This window comes from Vulpes vulpes, chromosome 9, assembly GCF_048418805.1.
Source record: "Vulpes vulpes isolate BD-2025 chromosome 9, VulVul3, whole genome shotgun sequence".
Lineage (NCBI taxonomy): Eukaryota > Metazoa > Chordata > Mammalia > Carnivora > Canidae > Vulpes > Vulpes vulpes.
In genome coordinates, this window is record NC_132788.1 from 80,393,798 (window position 1) to 80,417,926 (window position 24,129).

Sequence of the window (24,129 nt, forward strand, 5' to 3'; positions counted from 1 at the left end):
CTTGCTCAGGGATCCAGGGCTGAGCCAAAACGTGAACAAATGGGTCAACTTAACTAACCTGGGGCAAAATACTTCAACAGCTAACATTCAAGTAGGGTTTCAATTCATTAGAGATTGTAAATGTGGCACCTGTCCCAGCTGAATTAACAGCATTCACTTATTTCACGTAGGTAAGATCACCTCATGTCTGCATAAAAGATAGATGGGAGAGGAATTAAGGTATTCTTCATAAGCAAACTCAAAGAGAAGGAAGCAGCAGAGCAAAGAGCAGCACAAGCACACAGCATGTCAGAATCACTGGGGAAGCTCTTCCAAAACAGAACCCCAAAGGCACCCCAAGTCATCAGCTAGTCCAACCTGTTCAGCTCTCTAGCGAATGCATATAAACAGGACCACACATCTTATGTGTGTGCTCTTAGGAGCATCTTATGCTCCTTAGTAGCCAGCTTAGGACCAACACATTTCTTACTGAGATTCCTGCCTTGGTAAACAATCTCAAAAGAAGGGTGCTCCGCCCTCCTCCAAACTCAAAGTTTGAGGCAATTAACAGGACATTTCCAGCATGTAATACCAAAAGTTAAAAATCAGTTTAAAAAAAACAAGGGCCTCCGTTCGTGCCATCCTTGCTAGACTCAACACATTTCTGAGTGCCAATCTACGTCAGCCACTGTGCCAGGCGCCAGGAATACAAAGCAACAACCCTGCCAGAGAGGAGGGCGGCTGTTATCACAATGCATCCCAGCCAGCCTGTGGGTCAGCATCGGTCTCTGGAGTGGTTTAGAATATGGAGTCCTAGGGCCTATCCCAGAGATTCCCATCTAGTTGGTCCAAATGGTCCTTGGGAAGCTGCCCACTTAGAAAGCTCCCCTTTGATTTGGATGCACAGCAGGTCTGGGATCCAATGATTCAAATTATACTTTTAAATCTGAAATTAACAGTAAGGAACATCTTGCTCTCAAAAATACCAAGTAACTGAAAGAAAATATGAAGTATCTTGGACTACTTCAAAACATTAAAACAGCAGCAAGAAAAATATGGTATTACTATGAAGTTTCCAAGAAAAAAAAGCAATCTATACTTAAAAGCAAAAAGACCTATTAGAACCTGGGAATGACACTACCATCAATCACCATCACTGCTCACATGGAAATCTGGGTTAACCATTAGCTCCCTTTCTAGGCAGTTTGGCTAGCAAAAAAATATATTATCTCTCACTACTGTGGGTAATAAGCTGCTCACCAATTCCCAGTAACACTACCACCACCATGAATCGATTTATAAGCCTCGTTGGTTATTATTGCTTCCTTCTCTGTCCTGGCAGCAGTAGCTTTAAAGGAATTGCCTGTTGGATTTCATAGCAACAGCTCACTTGTTCATAAAAGCCACAGATGAGTATCAATAATCCATTAATTCACAGAAGACTGTCTGCATATTTTCACCAATTTCATGCAAAGATGAGAAGAGAATCCTTCCATTGGCAGGTATGGATTCTTCCTAATACCTAATACAGACTATAATGGCCACTGGGAAGGATTTTGAATTTGAAAAGTGTTTTCGGTATTGACAGGTTAAGAATGGGCCTTTGGGAATTACAACAACAAAAAACACATGGATTCCAAAAAAACTTTTCCCTGTTACAACCCCTATCCCCAAAGAGAGGAGAGACACTGGCAGCAATGGAAATGCTCCCTGGTACTGGGAACACTGCTCACCCCTCCTGCCCTCTCCATAAGTGGTATTTCAGTCCCAAACCTCTCCAGGGTCATCACATGGTGCCTCTCTCGATTTCGTGCAGTGTACCCAACCCCCCCACACCTACCCATGTCCAAACCTCCAGTTTGTTTTCCATTAGCTTTCTCCTTGGTGCTGCCTCACAGAGGGAACTCCTTCAACAGTTCCCAGACGAAAACCTCTCTCCAAACACCCAGACCCCATCTTTCTGCTAGGGACTCTTCTCTCTTCCAACTCTTCTTTCAGCTTCCGTATTTCCCTGGCCACTAGAGGGACCAAGCCCCACCCCTCCTCACCCAGTGGCTTTATCAGTCCCATTCTAGCTCCTGCATAACCATAGAAGGCATGTGAGCACGTGAATCTTGCATTCACATCTTCTCATTTACACGTCTGAAGTGACCACTGTTCCTTTCTCCTCCAACAAGTATCTTATTAGAAGATGGTGGGTAGACTAAGTACTAGAGAAAAACGGCAAAAATATGATTTTCTGGAACTCCCTCACCTCTGCCCCCAGTACACAGACATTCTTAAAGAGAGTGAGAGAAAATCACCTCCATAAGATGTGCTGGAACAACTGTGTGAAGTGCTTCTGGAAGAGGGGACCAAGGGAGGCCCCTTTCTGCCTGAGGGAGTCTTGGAGGAGTGAACACCTTTCAATGGGCCTTGCCCCAAGCTGCAGCTGTTTTCACACTGCCATTTGTTCTCCTGCTCCTTGTCGATCCATTCTGCCCACCACTCCTCCCTGAAGGATCACTAAGTCATCACTTTGAAAGAAACCTGCAGCAGGTTCCCACTGACACATCAAGGCCAGGGGTCTGTCTCTAGTGGGCACTGAAGCTCTGAGATCTAGTCCCAGCTGGTCTCGGCACACTGCTCATCCACATGTGGTAAAATCAGCTTTGGCCAATGGAGACTCCATGCAGTATATCCCAGACGGCATGGAATCTCCTGCCTCTGTGCTTGCTCACATCATTGCTATTGTCAACCTGAGGCCACCAAACATGGTGGTTCAGTGCACAAACTGTGAAGTTATATATGGCAGCCCTATCTAACCCCATCAAAACACTGCCCATTTTGGGGGATTATAGGTGATTTTTAAAAAGTATTTTCTGCATCTTCCACATTGTACATATATCACATACCTAAAAACTGAAAGATAACATTTGCACATGGGACAACAGATCCATTCTACTCTTCAGAATAGCCTAACCTTAAGGTAATGTTCTCTAAGAAGCCTTTTCATCAAGAAGCAATCTGTGTTCCTCCTTATTCTTAAGACACTGGACTGTTTTTTCACTTTAGACACAAATCTTTCTGTATCCACAGCTGTACTTTTTCTCCCTCTCTCATACCTATTATGTGTGAGGTGTTGTAGAAGGCACTTTACATGTTGTTTTCATTTAATGGTCACTGAGAACCTATGAAGTTGCTATTACCATTCGGACATTGTAACAAAGGAAGCTGAGGTTGGAAAACTCGCTTGGGGCAAACAACCAATTTATGGTTTTTGCAAGTTTAAATTTAAATCCAATCTAGTTTGGCTTCAAAATCTTGAACTCCAAAAAAACTTGGTAATTGATTAACTACTTTTTCCAATACTAACCTCTATGAGTCTTAATCAAAGAAGACAATATCTTACTCACTTTTGTACTCACTCTAGTGCCTACCCCAGGGCTTCACTCAGAATGAGAAACTCAAAAAACCTTTTTATGGTTACATAAAAAAATCTATTCCTTTGTGAAAACATGGTAGGACTATTGGTATGATGGCATGACTCTTAAAATGACTTTTGTCCCAATAGCAAGCCTTGCAGATTTTAGTCTTAAAATGCATCTCAAAGCTATGTTGTCTCCCCAGCTCTGGTGTCCCACCTTAGCCTTACTTAGTCTGTTTTCATGTCTTGCCTTTGAACTATTTTCCCTGCTTTTACCCTTCTCCTACAATTTACTCTCAGCAAATTAACCAGTAAGGTGGGCCTGTGTTACTTTCTTATATAATAAGCCCTACATTATATGCATCTTATATAAAGTCCCCAGGCTGCTTCTTACTCTGTCCTTCAAGGCCGTGCACAATCAGGGTCCCTGCCTACAAGGGCAGACTTCTCTAGTCTCTACTTCCCTTCACTATCCTCCATCTAGTGGTCAGCTATGCATCACTTCTTCCCTCTGCATAAGAATGCTCTAATTCCAGACTGCCACATGGATGGCTCCATCCTATCAGTTAAAGCTCAGGTCACCAGGGTCACTTCCTCACTTCAGAAGCTTTGCTTAAACACTCTACCTATAGAAGGATCTCATCATTCTGTCTCAAAGTTTGCATAGTACCGAGTACAACGAAGAAACAACTTACAGTTATTTAAAAAGTATGTCTAGTTAGTTTTGCCCACCTCTTAATCTAAACTATAAACTCCGAAGAGGTAAATAAGGATTATAGTATATATCCCCATGCCTGAAACAAGGTGTACACTCAAATACTTCTGAGCTGTAACTGAACCCAACTGGATATAAAACTATGTCTTTAGGTGGCATTATGACCATGCAAAAGCATCTTATTTGGATTCTTCCATGATTAAACATCCAGACAGCAAGTGTGGAGCCTAGAAGCCCAGAGATGGTTCAGGGTTCATGAAATCCCTAAAGACACAATGCTTCATTTCTCAGTACATGTGAATTTTAATGGAGAAGATGTGACAGCTTCATCATATTCACGGATTAGAACATGATGTCAAGCTGGATTTCAAACTACTGCACTTGGACGTTTCAAAATCACATTTCTTTTTAAAAAGACAAGTATCCATACTGTGTGTGCATGTATAATTTTACCATCTACTAAATTCACAACCATGAGGTGTAGAAGGAAATAAACCTTTCACTATACTGACTCAATATTTCAAAAGAGATTTTATAAAATACATTTTTCCCTGTCCAATTTCAATAAATTAGAAAATGCACATCACTTCCAATAAAATTCAGAAAATACCCAACATCTGACAGGCATTAACCCATTCAATGAATTAGAAAGCCTACCTCCTGACAGAGGGAGGGATATTATATTCTATCCCTGCTGTCACTGGCCTTCAGTTTAATCCTGCTTTACCTTTTACCCTCTAATAATGATTTCTGAATGGTTATGCACTTACCATAATGTGATTGAAATGCCTGCGGTTTGACAACCTGATTACAGTCGTTACACACCACCAAGTAGAAATCATCGTGGGCTGGACACAGACCAAATATTGGCATGTCTGCAATAAAGAAAGAGCATCACTCACTCATCTGGTTCTGATTAATATGAAACAATTTAGGCTAGCAATACTTTCTAAAGGAGCTGCTTTAAGATGAAGTACACCAGTACAAATGTTACTCCAGTATCATTTAAAAGTAACTGATGTGGCACCATGACTATTAAGAGAGAAGTCAAATCAGGCTTACAGAATCACTGTTCAGAGAGTCAAAATAAAAGGCACCAAAAGTCATCAGTAAGAGGTGAAACAGACAAATCTATTAAAATGCAAACAATGCATACACTCACACAATAAAACAACTTTAGATAACTCCACCAAGGGTTATAGGGAAGAATCTGCAACCACATAAAATGCCTAGCAAGTTACAAAGCTGTATCATCTAATGATTTTATTTAACTATGCATTCTATTCCAGCCATTTGGTCTCTGAGTTCTATGGAAAATTTAAGAAAGGAAGCAGAGGTTTCACTAAAGAGTAAAATTGCTGGTTCGGTCAGTGTGTAATACAAAGAAATTTATTTTTATACTATTTTTTCAGGTCACAGGAACCTCTAGTCCTTTTGCTCACATACTGATGCTCCTGAATACATGAAACTTTGGTACAAACACAGCATTACATACATTAATCTCAGTTCAGTTACCAGAATAGGGCAAGATACAAGTTGGATTTTTTAGTTAGAATGTTAAATTAATTAAAACACAAATGTGAAACTAAACTATCTGCATATATATATAAAAACTGAAAGTGACTTGATACATGGTTAACTAAAAAGTCCTAACCACGAATAATTACTTATTACAACAATCTAGGTAGGGAATAGCACTAACATTTCAGATCCAGAATCTAATCTCTTAAATATTTCAAAAGTGGTGATTTTAAGGGTGCCTGGCTGGCTCAGTGAGTAGAGCATGGGACTCTTGATCTTGAGGTGGTGAGTTCAACCCCCACACTGGGTTAAAAGATTCCTTTAAAAAAAAAGACAACTGCTGATTTTATGTTTTTTTATAAATTTTTTTTAAAGATTTATTTATTTATGATATATATATAGAGAGAGGCAGAGACACAGGAGGAGGGAGAAGCAGGCTCCATGCCGGGAGTCTGACGTGGGACTCGATCCCGGGACTCCAGGATCATGCCTGGGCCAAAGGCAGGCGCCAAACCGCTGAGCCACCCAGGGATCCCCACAACTGCTGATTTTAAACAAGTATTGTACACTATTTAGAATATCTGCAATAAATGGATAATTAGCACATTTCAATTAGGCAAATAGTTGAGTACATCAAATACCAAGTTTAAAGGGGGAAAGAAGTCCTAAAACTAATTAGCTTCTGTTTTCCTTCCTGTAAGATTTAATTTCACACTTTCTCCAGCTTGGGTGATCATGGCAGGTTTACAGGAAAAAGAAAATACCCTGAGAAGATGTGAAGTGATCATAGTCTCAAAAGTACTAAATTACTGATCTAATATCTACACACAAGATATAGCTCAGATTTTGTTTAAGCAGTTTCTATTACACTGAATTACACAGATCGCTAGCTATAAATCTGAAATATACCAGGGACCAACAAGATTCTGAGATGCAGTGGCAGCACTGAGCAGTTTCTAGGTGCTATTATCTCATTCTTTTCTCACAACTACCTAGGTAGATACCATTACAACCCCACTCTAAAAAGAAGGAAACTGATTCACAGAGAGATGAAGTACTTTGTCTACGTCAGAAGCTGGGATGCCATTCTGACTCACAACAATGGCTTGGACCTGGTCCCTTGAAGATCAGAGGAACGTGATTTCTAGAAATTCCTTCCAGTTTCCACCTCCATTAAGTTGGAATGTCAGACCTGAACACCTTTGATAAACTGATTAGATAATGTAAGAAGCTTCTAGTAGACTGCTGACTTCTGTGACTAAGCTTAATAATTTAATGAAAAATAAGAACCAAACAATGTGCTATTTTCCTTGAAAGCATGCCCACATTGAGTTAATAATAGTACATGTGGGAGAAAAGGAAAGGTTATATCCATGCAATGATCAACATGTAATAAGCCATTTTCCATGGCTACAATTTGACACGATATTTCATTTTAAAAATAAAATTTAAGTAGTTTCCTTTTAAGTTCCACATACTCCTATGCTAAATGCCTCTAACACAAGACCAATTAAGAAAGAAAATCTGAATTACAGAACATAGCATTCATAATTAACAGCTGTAAAGTATGAAATGTCTATAAATATCAAGTTTCATTAATGAAATTGACTCAATTAATTTTATTAATTAAATGGTAGTTAAAATGGCATTAAATCAAGTGTGGTCTCAGTTTAGATTTAGGCAACTGCTATGTGCTGGTTTGTGTGGTTTCCCACAGCACTCAAAGTTAAGCAATGCTGTTTAAAATATATCACTTTGTCAGATACTAGCCCCCCAACCCCTTTACAAATAAAGCAATTTGAAAAAATTAAAAACTATACCAATCCTTTCAAGTAGTAGCAATTCAACTGGCTACAATAATGTTTATACAGAAAACTGTTCTTTTTTGCTGTGATTCCTTTCTTCCTTTTGCGAGACTTAGAAACATTATTAAAAATAAGAAGGTAGGAATCATTCTGTAAGGGACCAGGAACCTAGACTTCTGTAAAAACTTCAATTTCCTCAAGTAACTTAAGATCATTTGCAATCGATGATGACAGTAATGAAGATAAAACAGTTGGCCTTTACTGAGAGACTGCTACGTACCAAAGGCCCCGTGCTAAGGACTTTTTATATGGTTTATCCTACAATATAATCTTCGTTTTACCCATGGAGACTTGAACTTGTTTACTATCACTCACCAAGAAAGCATAATCATGACTCAAACTCAGGTGTGCTCTTTCTGTGAAGTCAGTTCTTAATATCTCACCAGCACATCACACTCCCTAAAAAGCCTGCATAAGCAGGATCTCTCTCTCTCTCTCTCTCTCTCTCTCTCTCTCTCTCTAACACACACACACACACACACACACACACACACACACACACACACACACTCACTCACTCTCTCTCCCTCCCTCCCTCTCTGGAAAGAATCATGGTACACACTTAAATCCAATTCATGCTACCCTAAGAAACTGAGTTCCAGTTATGAAAATCTAAAGCAACTTTAATTTTAGCTTTCTAAATTCTTTACTTTCAAGATATCCATATTTGGAAGTAAGCTAGAAGATACAAAATAATTTAAATAAAATGTCTTCAGGAGAAAAAAAAAAAAGAGTTCTATATCCTTTTTCTGCACTGGGACATTCCAGAGGCCTTAGCAACAGGAACAGAATGTGGAATGTTGTGGCAACAGAGAAAATGAAATTTTTGTGAGAGACAGTATGTATGTTTCTGAATATTTTTAAAGAATGTTTATAATCAGCCCATCTACAAACTAACATATAAAACTTGTCCAAATGCAAGGAAGTAAAAGATTTCAATCAAAAAATGAAATAAGAGTTGATAAAAATGTTACTACTGAGTTTTTTTAAAGTTAATAAAATACACTGTAAACATACAACTTACACCATTATGTACTTCAAAATAATGAAAAGTTTTTAAATTGTACACCTGGCTCCCTGGACTCCAAAATAACTTGAAATAATGGATTTTATCGTGTGTAAGCCCTAAATCTTTTTCAGGATTCAGGTCATTCCAATCTTCCAATTAGCAAGTAGCCCAGCACCCACATCTAGGCCATCATGTACTTTGGAGACCCCAGGCCAGCATACAAGGAAGGACTGGGTTTAAGCACATGGACACATGAGCACCTGTGCAGAACATCCACAGACAAGTGTAGAATGAAGGCTCTCTACCTGAAATCAGATCCTAAACAGGAGGGAATGTATTCAGTTACTTTGGTGCTACTATTCCCAACTCGAGAACTGAGTTCAACAACACAAGAACGTGTGTGTTGTAAGCAAAAGCATCCCACCTTTGCAGCACCCTGGGCATCTCCCTTCTCCCATACTCCCCAATTTCTACATGCCAATGACTCCTACATTTCTATCTCTAGCCCCAGATGGTTCCTGAGCTCTGTCTACACTCATATATCCAACTGCCTACTAGACACTGCCATCTGGATGTCTTATATACATCTCAAAAGGATAAGCATGTCCAAGAGAACTCCACTTTCCACCCTGCCCTGTTCCCACCCCCTAAAATTTCCCCTCTCTTGGGTAAATGACTATTCATCTCCTTGATTCCTCAAACTAAAAATCCAGATGTCATCTCTGATTCCTCTTTCCCTCATCACATCCAGGCTTGGCTTTACCCTAAAATCTCTGTCCACTTCTCCCCATTATCTAAGCCACTGCTCTAGAGCCTCCCACCAGCACCTTGTTTCTAATGGACTATGGAGGAAGTCCATCTACCAGGTGGTCTACAATCTCTTCCACACAGCTGCCTAAGTGATTCTTTGAAGTCCTCCAACAGATCGTGTCACTACCATTAACATTTCTCCAGTGGCTTCCCACTCCTCTAGGAATAAAATCTCAGCCCTTACCACAGCCCCCAGGGCCCTGCCAAATATTCATCTACCTCTCTCTCACTCTCTGCTCCCTTATTCCCTCTGCTCCTCTCTCCTTGGCTCATTCTGCTCCAGGTACACTGTCCTCCATTCTCTCCTTAAACCCAGAAAGCTTTCTCAGCTAGTCTCTGCCCTTTCTCTTCATAAGATGCCAAGTACATTTGTACACTGTCAGGTCTGGTTCAGCTCTCCTCTCTTCAAAGAACTCTCCCACTAACCATTAGTTAGTTGCTCTCTATCACAAATAAGCAGAGGTGCTAACAGAGAGGATCCCTCCCTATCACTCTGAATCCAATGTGTTGATGGGCAAGTTCTGTAAGCCCTTCAAACTTCAGTTTCTTCATGTGTCAAATGGTACTGATAAACAGTACCTAATTTACTGGGCACTTCACAGGATTGAAAGATTAAGAGTTAATAAATGCAAAATCCTAGGAGACCTCCTTAGGCAGTGCTCATGTAACAGTCCCCTCCCCAGCCTGTGAGATAGGAGTCATGCACCCACACTATTGCTCAGGAAACAAGGCACAGACATTGAGATTTTACAAGCTCGTAAGTGGCAGAGTTGACATTTGAAGCCAGATGTGTGGGGCTCATGAGCCCAAGCAATTCCCGACATTCTCTCAGAAACACTGCCTAAACCTGCCTCCTCCATGCTACACCCACTGCCAGTAGCCACGGTGGTAGGTTCTGCACACTAGGACAGATCTCCTAACAGAACCTGTTTCTTCCCTTTTCAGCCTCCTCTGCCCTACTGCCAAAGCCACAGACCTATAAAAGCAAGAACACTAATCCTCTCCTCAAATACCTTTGCTGGCTCCAAAACAGGGCTTGGAAAAACTAACAAACAAACAGGGGTTGGACCCCTGACCAACCTCTCCTTGACCAAGGGCCCTAGCATCTGGCTTCTCCCACCTCTCCGGTTTGAGTCAACCTGCTCTAGTCTCCAGACAGCCTGGCCTTCTCAGAGCCTGCCTTGTCTTCCTACAATACCATCTGTTGCCCAGAACCGTTCCTAGAACATAGAAAGCTTTCCCCTCTTCTTCCTGGAACTCCTACTATTTATTATTTAATAAGAACAGTTTCACTGCCCTCTCTACTGTGCTCTTACTCATATTATTCATTATCCCATTGGAGTCCCTCCATCACTGATTTATGGATGGTAATTTACAAGCAGCCACCTCTGTAGTCCTGCCTAACAGCAGACTCCTTCTTGCTTTCCCTAGCCCAGATCTTGAGAAGCAAGCTCTCACTGTGTGTTAGTGAAGTCATGACTGGCACTTGGAACTTGTCTGTAGCTTCCAGTTGCTCTTAGCATAAAAACTGGATCATGAGGCCTTAAACAGCTTTAACTTGCCTCTTTGCAGCTGGCCCCTCTGGCCTTTGATTTGTTCCTGGAGCACATCATGCTCTCTCCTGCCATAGCACCCAGGTGCTTGCTGTTCCATCTGCCTGGAACCACCACCTTCTCCACATCTTTACCTGGCTTGGATGTCAGGTCTCAGCCTAGATGTCACTGTCACGGAGACTTGGCTAGCAGGCCCTGTTATACGTTCCCAAAGCACTGACTTAGCTATTAGCCTTACCACAGTGAACTATTCTCAGTTTGTAACGACCCATCTCGTCGTGTGAACCTTAGCCACCTCCCACTAGAAAAAGTTCTGTATTTGTCTGGCTTCCTACTCTAGGGACAGTGCCTGACAATGCCTAAATTGACCAACAGGAAGCAGCAAATAGATGTGTCATATATTACCTGATGAACAATAAGTGAAGTATTAAAGTCCTTGTGGGGCCATCATAAGTCAAGGTTATAATTGTGCCTTTATGTCATTTAATGACAGAGTCATCCACTAGAATTGAGTATGTCATTTAGTGACACAAACATTTGAAGGTGAGAAGGTTTCCCTTAAACATGTGATCAATCCCATTCCTGTGGGATGGGATAAACAATTCATGTGTCGGGTCTGATTCTCAGAATGAACAGCAGCAATTTCTCTTTTGCTGGTGTATCAATGCAGCAACTAAGAAGAGTTGTAGAGTCAGACTACTTGGACTCATGTCCTTATTCTTTTTCTTACCAGCTGTGTGATCGTGGTTACATTATTTAACCTCTTTGAACTTCAGTTTCCTCATTGGTAAAATACCGTTAACAGGACCTGTATTTCAAAGTGTTATTTTGAAGATTAAATGAATGAATCCATGGGGAGCACTCAGGGCTGAGCAGGTAGTAAACCTACTCAATAAATATGAGCAAAAAACCCCAAAATACAAAAATAAACATTTGCAGTGTCTGCTGCAAGGGCCCAAGCTCCCACTAATTAAACTCACAGAAGACTGATATTTACACAGACAGGGACAATTTTACAATGCGAGCTGAGCACTCAAGTGGACTGGTGCTCCTACTGCTGACCACACTCTACTCTCCGTAAGCAAGAAAGGCAGCGGGACAGCGGAGAGGGCTCACTGGCACTCCTCTCCCTGTGGAGGGTCAGAGCCCATGCTTCCGAGTTTAAGCTATGCCCCTGCAAGCCACAGAGAATCCAAGATAATAAGTGAGGAAGCCACATTATAGAAAAAAATCACTCTGGCATAAGTGTGGATCAACTCAGGTGACAGCAAGGGGGTAGACAGATCGAGGACACTGATCTCTAGGACTGATGCACAGAGTGAGACATGAAACACCTGTGTGATGAAAATGGGGGCAAACAGGCCAAAGACAAGCTCTGGAGGACCCCGCCAAGCCCTCAGATTATGGGTGGAGTGTAAGGCCAGGGGAGGAAGCCTAAGATGGCGCTGCAGTTCCTTCCACACTGCAGCTAATGTGAACGCATAGACCCTGGTAGACACGGATGGAAGAACTTGCTGTGCAAAGGCAATAGAGCCCAGTGGTTAAAGGTACAGCCTCTGGAGCCAAACTGGCTGCGTTCAGATCCCAACCATGCTACCTACTAGCCTTTACTCAGTTCCCTCCTCTATACATGGGTAATTGTACCTACCTCACGGGTTGCTGAAGGGATAAGGAATATGAAATCCTATAACAGTGAAAAGTACTTTAAAATGCGAGCCACTTTTTATCCTCTTCCCTATCGCTGCTCTCTGGCATTTGATCTAAATAGTAGCTATGCTCCCTTCACCTTTTCCAACCTTCACTCTCCTACAGCAACCAGTGATGTTTTTAAATCAAAATATCACCTAGTCTGACTTAACCCCTGAGTAGTTCTCCAATGTAGTCAGAATGAAAACCAATGCTTACAAGGCTCTGCTTGACCTCTGCAACCTCAAGACATAGTATTCACCCCACAAATTCCACTCCAGAATTCTAATCTCCTTGACAACTACACCAGCATGCCAATCACTGACCCAACTCAGGGCCCTTGCTAATTCTGTTCCCTCAGTATGGAATGCTTTGCCTGGCTGGCTCCAGACCTGGCTCCAGGTCTCAGCTTACATTCCAACAGAAGGATCTTCCCTGACCACTCCCACTTAAAGCAGGCCTCTATCTCTTCAGATAATTCTTCTCTTCACTCATTAGTTATTTCTTATTTGTGCTTTGGCTCTTTCCCTAAGATGTAAGCTCCATGAAGGTAAGTGCCATATCTGCATAGCACAATAGCACAATGCCTAGCACACAGGTTCTCAAAAAAAGAACTTGAGAAAGCCTTCTGTATCAAGACCTTCCGAGCTTAAATTGCAATGCCATCATCACTCACTAGGAGTGTGACCTTGGGCAAGTTCCCCTGCTTCAGTATTCTCATCCATAAAATGGAGATAATGCTAGCAGCTATCTTAATGGGTAGTTACAAGCATAAAGTAAAGTAGTATGCAGAAAGCTCTTAGAACTGTCGGACATGTGCTAGGTCTGCTACTTTTACTGTCAGTGAATTACATTAGTCACTGCTTCCAATCTCTGCCATCAACAGCCAGCACCTCTTATAATACTATGTATTAAGTACTTACAAGTATCATGGCAAGTACTCTATATACATTAATGCATTCATTTACTCACTCATGTATTGAGCCCCTACCCTGCCTATACACCATTCTGAGTACTAGGTAGGTACCAGAGAACAAAAATCACAACAACAAGAAACCCTAAGAAGCATTAATACATAAAACAAAAGTAATAAAAGTTTACAATTACTAAATGCTGCCGATGTTCCAAGTACAGCACTAAGTATTAAGTCATTTGATCTTCATAATACTACACCTATCTTTCACAGTAACAAAAGTATAAACTTTTGTTACTATATCCACACTTCACCAAAAAAGCAAGAAAGGCACAAGGCTATTACCTGCCTGAAGTGACAGCATCAGGAGGTGGAGGAGTTGAGATTTGAAGGTGGCTTTCAAAAGTCCATGTCCTTCTCCACCTCAGTAAACAAGCTCTCCACTATCCAGTGCCCTCCTTACCCTTCAGGATCGCTCTACTCTTCTGCCTTGTTTAATCAAAGTCAACCAAGGCATTCTATCAGAAAGTAGACTGCTTCATCCACCTCTGGATGGTATGCTCTCATCACTCCTTAAAGGCTTCCTTATATACCAGGACGCTCAGCCCTATTAGCTTCTGAAACACTTCTAAATAACCTGACCAACCTGGAAGGCTAGTCTGCACATACTAAACTTTTATTACAGTCAGCCCCAAGTTGATTTCAAATGCTAACTTTTTTTTTAAAGATTTATTTATTTATTTTATTTATTTATTTATGATAGGCAGACAGAGAGAGAGAGAGAGAGAGAGAGAGAGAGGCAGGCAGAGACACAGGAGGAGGGAGAAGCAGGCTCCATGCCGGGAGCCCGACGTGGGACTTGATCCCGGGACTCCAGGATCGCCCCCTGGGCCAAAGGCAGGTGCCAAACTGCTGAGCCACCAGGGATCACCCTCAAATGCTAACTCTTAATTCTAGAAATTTAAAAGTAATATCAATAACATAAAAAAAGTGTTTAATTGCTATTAAATGAGCTTTAATGTCTTAACTGGGAAAGGATAAAATAGAACTTTATTTCTACCCTCCACACACATTTCTCCTGAACTCCTATCATCTGCTCCAATAATTAAAGGCAATCAGACTTTCCTTTGACCATAAGATGTTACATAATGGAACTAACTAGGGACAAAACATCCAATCAATAGCCTGCTAAAATATATGTTGTTTGGGGCTCTATCTGAACTAAAGTAGTCAATAAAGATTGGATTAAAAAGAAAACTGACATATTTTAAGTCAAAGAGCAATTAACCAAACAGCAGAGGACCAAAGAGTTAGAGCAAAGAAAATAGTCCTAATATTTATGAATCACTAACCACCAGTGGCCAGCCTCACATTGACCCTCCCCAGAAAAGTCACAAGTGCTGATGTTGTCACTGCTTGTACTGAAATTGAGATACAGTGCCTGGAACAGAAAAGAAGAGGCAAATATCGAAATCCTAGGGAATCTGCATTAGGGAAGTCACATCAGGCTACAAGGGTGACCAACTGGACAGTACACATGACAGGCTGTCTCATGTGTACCTTAAGCTACTCAAAATACTGTCAGTAAATTCTGACCTTTCAAATCAGAACCCAAGCCTGAAATGCCATGCATCCTAAATCTGGAAGTGCCTGCCAAAATCCTTACTGAATCTGATTTGCAACATCACCACTCAGCTAAGCTTATAGCCTATGGGTGAGACATAGGCTAAAAGTCTACCACTTTGCTACTACTATAACCTCAAGCAAGGTACTTAACCTCCTGACTTCCAATTTCTGGATTCGAAAAATGGTAAAAACAATGGTATCTATCTCAGTGGATTGTTGGACTGTATGAGATACTCCACTAAAAATGCTTAACTCTATTCTAAATACAGTAAGGAGAGTGTATACAAAGGATTCAATAAGAGTACTGTTAATTTTACCATCATTATTGTTAGGGTTACAGTTACAATTTCATGACTGAATTAAGAATACCCTTACCTCTTTTGTTCAAAAGGCAGTCAATACTGTAACACCACACCTGCCAGTATCTTGTAGGCAGAAAATCCGTGGCTCTCATATAACTAAGTACAACTTTAACTATAAAATGGCACTGCCTACTGACCTATCTCTGTTCTTAAATGATCAGCCTTCTACAGACCATACCCTGGGACATAAAACAAACCTCAATAAATTTTAAAGAACTGAAATCACACCACTTATGTTCTCTGTCCATGACAGTATCAAATTAGAAATCAGCAAGAGAAAGATAACATGAAAAATTCCCAACACATGGAAACTAAAAAGATATTTCAGATAATCCATAATCAAACAATGTAGTTATATTACCAGGCCAAGGAAGAAAAATCATACCATCATAAATGATGCAAGAAAAAGTATTTAGGATAAACAACCACCACCTCCACAAAGCCAGGAAAAGAGACTGCTTTAACTTGACAAAGAATATTTACAAAAACACCTACAACTAATATCACACTTAATGAATGAAAAAAGATTATATGCTTTCCTCCTAAGCTCAGAAACAAGGATATCCACTTGCACCATTGTTATTTAGCATAATAGTGGAAGTTCTAGCCAGAGAAATAAGGCAAGAAAAGGAATTAAAAGACAAACAGATTGGAAAAGAAGAAATAAAACTGTCCCTATTTGCAGATGACCTGACATTTTCTGTATAAAATCACAGGAACCTACAGAAAACCTCCTAGAATTTACCAGTTTAGCAAGATGACAAAATACAAGATTGCCTTAGTCTGTTTGGGCAGCTATAACAAAATATTATAGAATAGGTGGCTTATAAACAACACACTTCTCACAGTTCCAGAGGCTAGAAAGTCCAAGATTAAAGTACCAGCATGTGTATTCCATGTCTGGTGAGAACCTACTTCCTGGCTCAACAGTTTTCTTTTCTCTATATACCCTGCTGCTTAAATACGGACCATGGACCATACCTTCCATATCACCAAGAACTAAGAATTGCAGAATTTCAGGCCCTGACCCAGACCAAACAAACCAGAGTCTGCATTTTAACAAGATTCTCAGATGGTTTACATAAATGTTTGAGATGTGCTGAAAATAGAGCATCATACAATGTAGACTGAAAGCTGAATAATGTTAGCAATACTGGAGAAATTATTCATATCATAATTCGGATTTTTTCAATCTATCCATCAAACGCACCTTAAGCATACTTGCTCAAATGTATATGGCTCTAGTGTGTACTGACTATATGTGCATTGTAGAATATAATAAATGTATACTGTATAATGTATACTGAGTATATTAGCCTGTAGTTTTGGTCTTTGGCTTCATGTATCAGAGTACTGATCTCATAGAAAGAGTTGAGAAGTGTTCCTTCCTTTTCTATGTTTTATAAAAGGTTGTATAGAATGAGTGTTAATTCTTTATACATTTAGTAAAATTCCTCAGCAAAGCTGTATGGCCCCTGGCTTTTCCTAGTTAAAAGTTTTAAAGTTACTAATTCAAATTCTTGTACTAAGTCTATCTGGATCTTCTAACTCTTCTTGAGTCAATTTTGGTAGTCTGGTAACATCTTTCTAGGAATTTGTCCATTCCATCTAAGTTATCCAACATGTTGGTACACAGTTGTTCACAGTATTCCTTTATAATCCCTTTCCACTCTGTAAGGTCAGTATTGATGTCATCTAATTCTGGATTTTAGTAACAGGAGTAATATGGTGAAATCTAGCTAAAGGTTTGCCAATTTTATCAAAATCAGAGCCTTCTGATCTTGTCAAAGTACCAGCTTTTGGCGTCACTGATTTTATCTTATGGTTTTTTTTCTGTTCTCTAGGTCATCTATTTACACTCTAACCTTTGTTATTTTCTTCCTTCTGCTTGCTTCATACTGAGTTTGCTCCTTTCTCTAGTTTCTTAAGGTGGAAGGTTAGAGGACTGATCTGAGATCATTTTTCCTTTTTTATAGAGCTGTTTATAGCTTTATATTTTCCCTTAAATACTGCTTTAGCAGCAGTGTAAAAGTTTTGGTACATTGTATTTCATTTTCATTAATTTCAAAGTATTTTCTAATTTCTCTTATTTCTTCTGTAACCCATTGCTAATTTAGTAGTGTACTGTTGGGGCACCTGGGAGGCTCAGTCAGTTTAGCATCTGACCTCAGCTCAGGTCATGATCTCTAGGTCCTAGGATCAAGCCCTACATTGGGCTCCCTGCTCAGCGAGGAGTCTGCTGCTCCCTCTTCCCTCGGTTCTTCCCCCCTGTTCTTGTTCTCTGTCTCTGTGTCTCTCAAATAAATAAATCTTTAAAAAAATTTTTCAGCCTTTTGTTTTATTCTTTAAATTTGTTTTGTTAAGGATGTTTGTCAATTTCTCAAATTTCCTTCTGTTGGTTTTTTTTTTTTTTTAAAGATTTTATTTATTCATTCATGAGAGACACAGAGAGGGAGAGGCAGAGACACAGGCAGAGAGAGAGAAGCAGGGTCCTTGCAGGGAGCCTGATGTGGGACTCGATCCTGGGACTCCAGGATCACACCCTGGGCCGAAGGCAAGTGCTCAACAGCTGAGCCACCCAGGTGTCCCTCCTTCTGTTGTTAATTTCTAATTTTACTCACTGTGATTAGAAATTGTACTTTGTACTTACATGATTTCAGTCTTTTTACATTTATTGAGGCTACCTACATATGATCCTGGAAAATATTCCATGTACATTTGAGAAGAATATATATTCTGCTGTTGTTGGTTCATCTAGTTGGTTTATGTTTTTCAAGTCTTCTATATTCTCATTGGATTTTCTGCCAACTGTGGTGTCCGTTCTTGCAAGTGAGTTACCAAAATCTTCAATTATTATTGTTTAATTGTCTATTTCTCTCGTTGGTATCAGGTTTTGTTTTGTTTGCTTCATGTATTTTGAGGCTGTGTTGTTAGGTGCATATGTCTTTATAATTGTTATTTCTTCCTGATGGATTGACTTATTCATGATTATATTATGTCCTCCTTTACATCTAATGACATTTTTTTTAAAGTTTATTTTGTCTGATATTTGTATAGCCAGTCTAGTTCATTTGTTTGTTCTTTCTCTCTCTGTGTAATCTCTACACTCAATGTAGGGCTCAAACTCACAACCCCTAAGATCAAGAGCTGCATGCTCTTCTGAGAGTCAGCCAGCCACCCCCTTGACTAGTTCTCTTTTGACTGCTGTTTGCATGGTATGTCTTCTCCATTAACTTACAACGTACTTCTGACTTTGAACCTGAAATACATCTACTGTTGACAGCATATTATTGGGTGATTTTTAAAAATCCATTCTGCCAAAAACAAAAACAAATTAAAAAAATGACAAAAAAATCCATTCTGCCAATTTCTACCTGTTGATTAGTATATTAATATTTAATGTAATTATTGGTAAGATAAGATTTACATCTGCAATTCTGCTTTTTTATACCCTGTCTTTTGTTCTTCCTCCATTACTACCTCCTTTTGTGTTAAACTGATATACTCTACTTTTTTTCTTGAGAGGGAGTTGGGGAGGGGAAGGGCAGAGGGAGACAGAGAATCTGAAGCAGGCTTCACACCCAGTGCAGAAACTGATGCGGGGCTCAGTATCACAACCCTGAGACCATGACCTGAGCTGAAATCAAGAGTCAGATGCTAAACTAAATGAGCCACCTGGGCACCCCTCTAGTATAACTTTTTAATTCCTTTTTTCTTTTGCCTTTTTGTCCCAAGTTATTTTATTAATGGTTAGCCTGGGGATTGTGATTAACAACGTCAAACAATGTAGTTTGAATAAAACCAACTTAATTTTAACAAGATAAAAAAAGCTTTGCTTTGACATGACTCTAATTTGTGCCCCCAGTAGTAATAAATATAGCCCAGCATGTGGGCCATATTTTGCTGTGTCTTTGTCATTCTTATAATTTTTTGAAGACTGGACAAATACTATAATGTGGCAACTCTGGAAATCACAATCACTGTCCTTGTTTAGTGATTTACCTGGTCTAATTGTTTTAAAGTCTATTCTGTTATGTGTGGTTAGCTAATTATTAGACAGGGATTTCCTTAAATATGTTGAGCCAGTGAGTCTCCTGGACCTTGTCGAGGGGCTCTATGTGTATCCTGGAGCATGCCTTCAATGCTCTAACAAGCATTTTTTTTTTCCATTTCTTTTTTTTTTTTTTTTTTCTAGCAAGCATTTTACAACTCTGCTTCAGCCTTCATTTCCTGCTTGCTTATGGCCTTCAAGGTCAGCCAGAGGTAAAAAATTGGAGCTTCCTCCCCAGTTGACATCTCTTCCCTAGTGTTTCCCACTTAGATTGTTAGTTGACTCTTGTCTGAGGTGGTGATACCAATTGAGGCTAACAACTGCAATGTTCAATAATTGCCACTAGTCTGAGGGGTTTTTTTGTGTGTGTTTTTGTTTGTTTTGTTTAATAAACAGGACGCATAGTAAACCTTAAGCCAGCTCAAGTAAAGGCAAGTTCTGGGAATGGAACTTTTTAGGGCACTAGCAGGCAGTTCAAAGAATGACAAATGCCTGGGAAGAGGACTCTGGGGGAGCTCCAAACTCCTTCTGTCCCTTCTAGTAGCTTCTAGGCTGCTGGTTTTCACCACTATCACAGTTGTAGAGGAGTTAGTTGGTTTTCAAAATTACCATGGAGCTGGTGATGGGGTTTGAGCAAGGGTGAATTAAAAACCCCCAGAGTTTGCTGTATTACAGAGATTCAGCTTTCTTTCTTGCATAAGTGTTCAAAAGATCCTGCCACTCTTCATTTTCAGAATGCTGACAAAGTTAATTTTGACAATTCTTGACAGTGTTCTTACCACTTTTATGGAGAAGATTTTCAGGGGTCCTTACTCTGCCGTTTGGAAATACTGCAAGAGTATCAGACTGTTTATCGCTATTTTCAACACTGCTCAGACTACAGTGTGGAGAAGGGAGGTTCATGGTTCAAAGCAGAAGTAAAAAAACCAGACAGGAGCTGTTTGCAATGGTACAGATGAGAGACATGGGTCGTGTGGACTTGGGGATGGCAGTGAGATGGCACAGAGACAGTTCTGAGACGTTTAGAAGGAAGTGTTGCCATGACTTGGTAATGGCCTGGACACAAGGGTGATGCAGAGAATGACGCCACATCTCCTGTCCTGCAGAACAGGATGGATGGGTGGTACCAGTATCTGAAAAGGAATTCTGGAAGAATGCCAGGTCTGCAAATAAGGAACATACACTTGGGACATTTGAAATCTAGGTGACTCTAAGACTTCCAAGAAGATACTAAAGAGGCATTCATCCGGAAGACTCCCCCCTAATTTTAGAGCAATGTTTTATGAATTCTAAGAATGTCTTATAAATTCATTGTTTCCTCCATATGGGAAAAACAAAAATAGTCAAGGCATAAATACTAAGTGTCAATAATTCAGTCACCCAGGAATTAAAAATATGGTTCCAAGAATGATGAGAACCAGGCATAAGTGCCTGAAACTACTCATGGCTTACACTCAAGTGAATTAAAGCTTTCCCCAAAGGCAGATATATTTAAAGAGAAATTACAATGAAAAATAAAGATAAATCCTCCCTTGTGTCTAAAAAGATGCTGTTGCACTCGTACACATGTCAATGTAATGTTCTCAATGATGCCTGTGAAAAGAGCTCAAATCAATCAGATTCATTCATGCCTCCACTCATTGCATGAATACTACTAGATGCTTCCTGACTGGCAGCACTTGGTCTGACCTAGGAGACAGCTGGATCACACCAGGTCACCAATGTGCAAATGGTTCTTTTAGTCTTAACACCGACTTTTCTGAATATCATACATTTTTAGTTGTATAAACATTTCTGGTAGTCCTCCCTTTGTGCAGGAAATGTTCCTGTAGAGTGGCTGTCTCAGGAGAAGCGGGGAAGGGGGTACATGGGGAGGGGAGAGACTTAGAAGGAATAGTAAGGGGAGAAAGAAAGAAGAGCGTTGACTGCTAGTTAATTACTTTTACTCCTAATCTCTCCTAATGTTACAAAGGCTTCCTCTGTTTAAACAGATCAGATGTAGTTTATTACTACTGGGAAATATTTAAATATCTCAAGTTTGTTCGGACTGTTAGCTCATTTCTGTTTCAAAAACTCTTAAGAGCTAATGGGTAATACCTTCACCAGAAAGCTTCATGCATTCTTCTATCTCAGCTGTACCTCTTTAGACAGTGCAGTTTCACTCCTTAGCCTTCCAGGGCAAACTGCTCAACACACCTGAACAAGGTACTCAAAGCTCAGTTACCACAACCATATGCAAACAGATGTGGTTGGCAGATAATACCCTGCATAGCCACAATTGAGAGGGATGCCACAGGTTAAACACCTGTTTCTCCTCAGTTGTTTGTTTGTCTGAGTGCTTATAAAATAAAATGTCAGACAAATGTTTAAAATACAATATAACGATATAACACATCACACATTTATCGAGCCCTCACTGGGCTCAGCAGTGTGTTCAGTACTTTACATGCTTTATGTTATGTAATCTTCACAACAACCCTGTGACATATGTACTGTTATTAGCCCAAGTTTACAAATGAGGAAATAGGCATGGAATGATTAAGTAACTCACCCAAAACTGTACAAGCTGGCAAGAGATGGGCCTGGGGTTAAAGGTTACAAAATAGTTGGCTCCAAGATCCTAGTCTCTAACCGGCATGTACTCACATGTCACTGGTTACAGAGCTTCAATCTCTCCTTCAAGTTATTTACTAAGGGTCCCACTATTTTCACCTCTAGGGAAGAGTAAACAGGAAACACAAAGATTCAATCCTTGCAGAATTGACACAGCTTCTGACATTATGAAGACGGTTAACTTTAAGACACTTGTGTGGGCAAAACTGTTCATGTACGTTACTTTATACACACTACTTAATATTCACCACTGGCCTAATAATAAATCCCAGTTAGCTTAAATTATAGTGTAAAAAATTACAATGGAAATGATTTCAGTGGATGGGGGTGAGATCTAAGTATGTTCAATTGAAGTACAAAGCATTCAGCTATATTCTTGAAAGACTAACATGACAATTCACACTTTCTCCCCTCATTCAACACATCATGAGGCACTTAAGACAGAAAAAGAACTTTATGTACTAATAAATGGAAACAAAGTAAGCCTTTTCACTACAGTAAGCCTTTGGTTTATTTTATTTTAGTTAACATGTTTCTGTTCTTCCTTGTTTCAGAAAAAACAGCCAACACGCTGCCTTATTTACGTCTATGCTTATCAGTAATGACATGGCCATATCTCTGCAAACAGTTGGTTAATTAATTTGTAGCCCTATCTTCTGGCAACCTGCCTATGCAACCGAACAGCAGAAATAATTACACTAGGCTAAAGTGGGAACATTTTCACTCTTCTTTTTGAGATTTCTTATTGTGGGGCTTAGGCTGTTCTTTAACTGGGCTTAACTTGCAGAATGCTTGCAAATCAGATACAGTCATTAGAAGACTGTAATGTTTCCATTCTTCACTATAGCCCGAATATGGCATCAGAAAGAAAAGGGATGTACTCAAAACTGACCCATCAGTCAAAGGCACAAAATGTGAGCTGAGTGGAATCATGAATGAAGACAAATCAAGCTCTATTACAGGAAAAACCTTCATCTCTTTCATTACATTATAATCTGAGATTAATCTACCAACACATATTTACCTAGAAACTACCACAAGCAATTCCCTACTTCCTTATACCACACCATATGTTAAAAGTCAAACAAGAGGTTACTGGGATCCTGTATTCGACACCACAAATCACAGAATATCTAATTAGGGATCACCTTTGAAGCACAGTCTCGAGGAATGTATGTCTAGTACTTGAAGGTAAACACTATAGTCCCCTGAGTCCAGCCAGCTAAAGCCCACTAAACATATAGTTGATGTTACAGCTTTCTTCATGCCTAATTATTTTCATCTGTCTTGATTTTAGTTCTTTTTTTTTTTTTTTTAAATTTTTTTTTTATTTTTATTTTTATTTATGATAGTCACAGAGAGAGAGAGAGAGGCAGAGACACAGGCAGAGGGAGAAGCAGGCTCCATGCACCGGGAGCCCAACGTGGGATTCGATCCCGGGTCTCCAGGATCGCGCCCTGGGCCAAAGGCAGGCGCCAAACCGCTGCGCCACCCAGGGATCCCTGTCTTGATTTTAACAGTGGAGTTCCACTGGTTGGTTTCTAACATCAGTTGAAGTCATCCTTGAGAATTTCTCAGACACTGCGTGGAGGCCAACCAGTAAGTCCCACACAGCCAGTTGTGTCACTGTTAGAACAGATGGCTATTCCTACCAAATGAAATAGCTGGCCTGTATTTAGAGGCCTTACTACACAAAAATATCCATGTAATTGAACACCAGAATCACAGGACAATGAGATGCTTGCACTTGGACTCAGTTCCCACAAGCATCTCCAAATAAAGGAAAAGCAACCAATATTCATAATTAATTGTTTGCTTACTATATTCAAAACACTCCTTCAGGATGCTGAAGATATAGCTGTGAGCAAAATCCTGTCCTAGTGGAACTTACATCTTAGTTGATTCACACCTCCCTTTTCAAGCTCATTTCAGGACAATATGCATAGGAATGACTGGTAAAATTAGCCATATTGTTTTTGCTCTTTTGTACCATCATACAGTATAATTTGCACAAGATACA

At 40.0% G+C, this 24,129-nt stretch overlaps 1 protein-coding gene across 2 annotated transcripts in view; it reads right to left on the minus strand.

Annotated features, from left to right (window-relative positions):
• ATXN7 (ataxin 7) overlaps positions 1–24,129 on the minus strand; it is a 136,820-nt gene that overhangs the window by 43,312 nt on the left and 69,379 nt on the right. For both annotated transcript variants that reach the window (XM_072720520.1, XM_072720521.1), the window contains one exon: positions 4,871–4,975. In XM_072720520.1, coding sequence (XP_072576621.1) covers positions 4,871–4,975 — 105 coding nt within the window. The remainder of the gene's footprint in view (positions 1–4,870; positions 4,976–24,129) is intronic.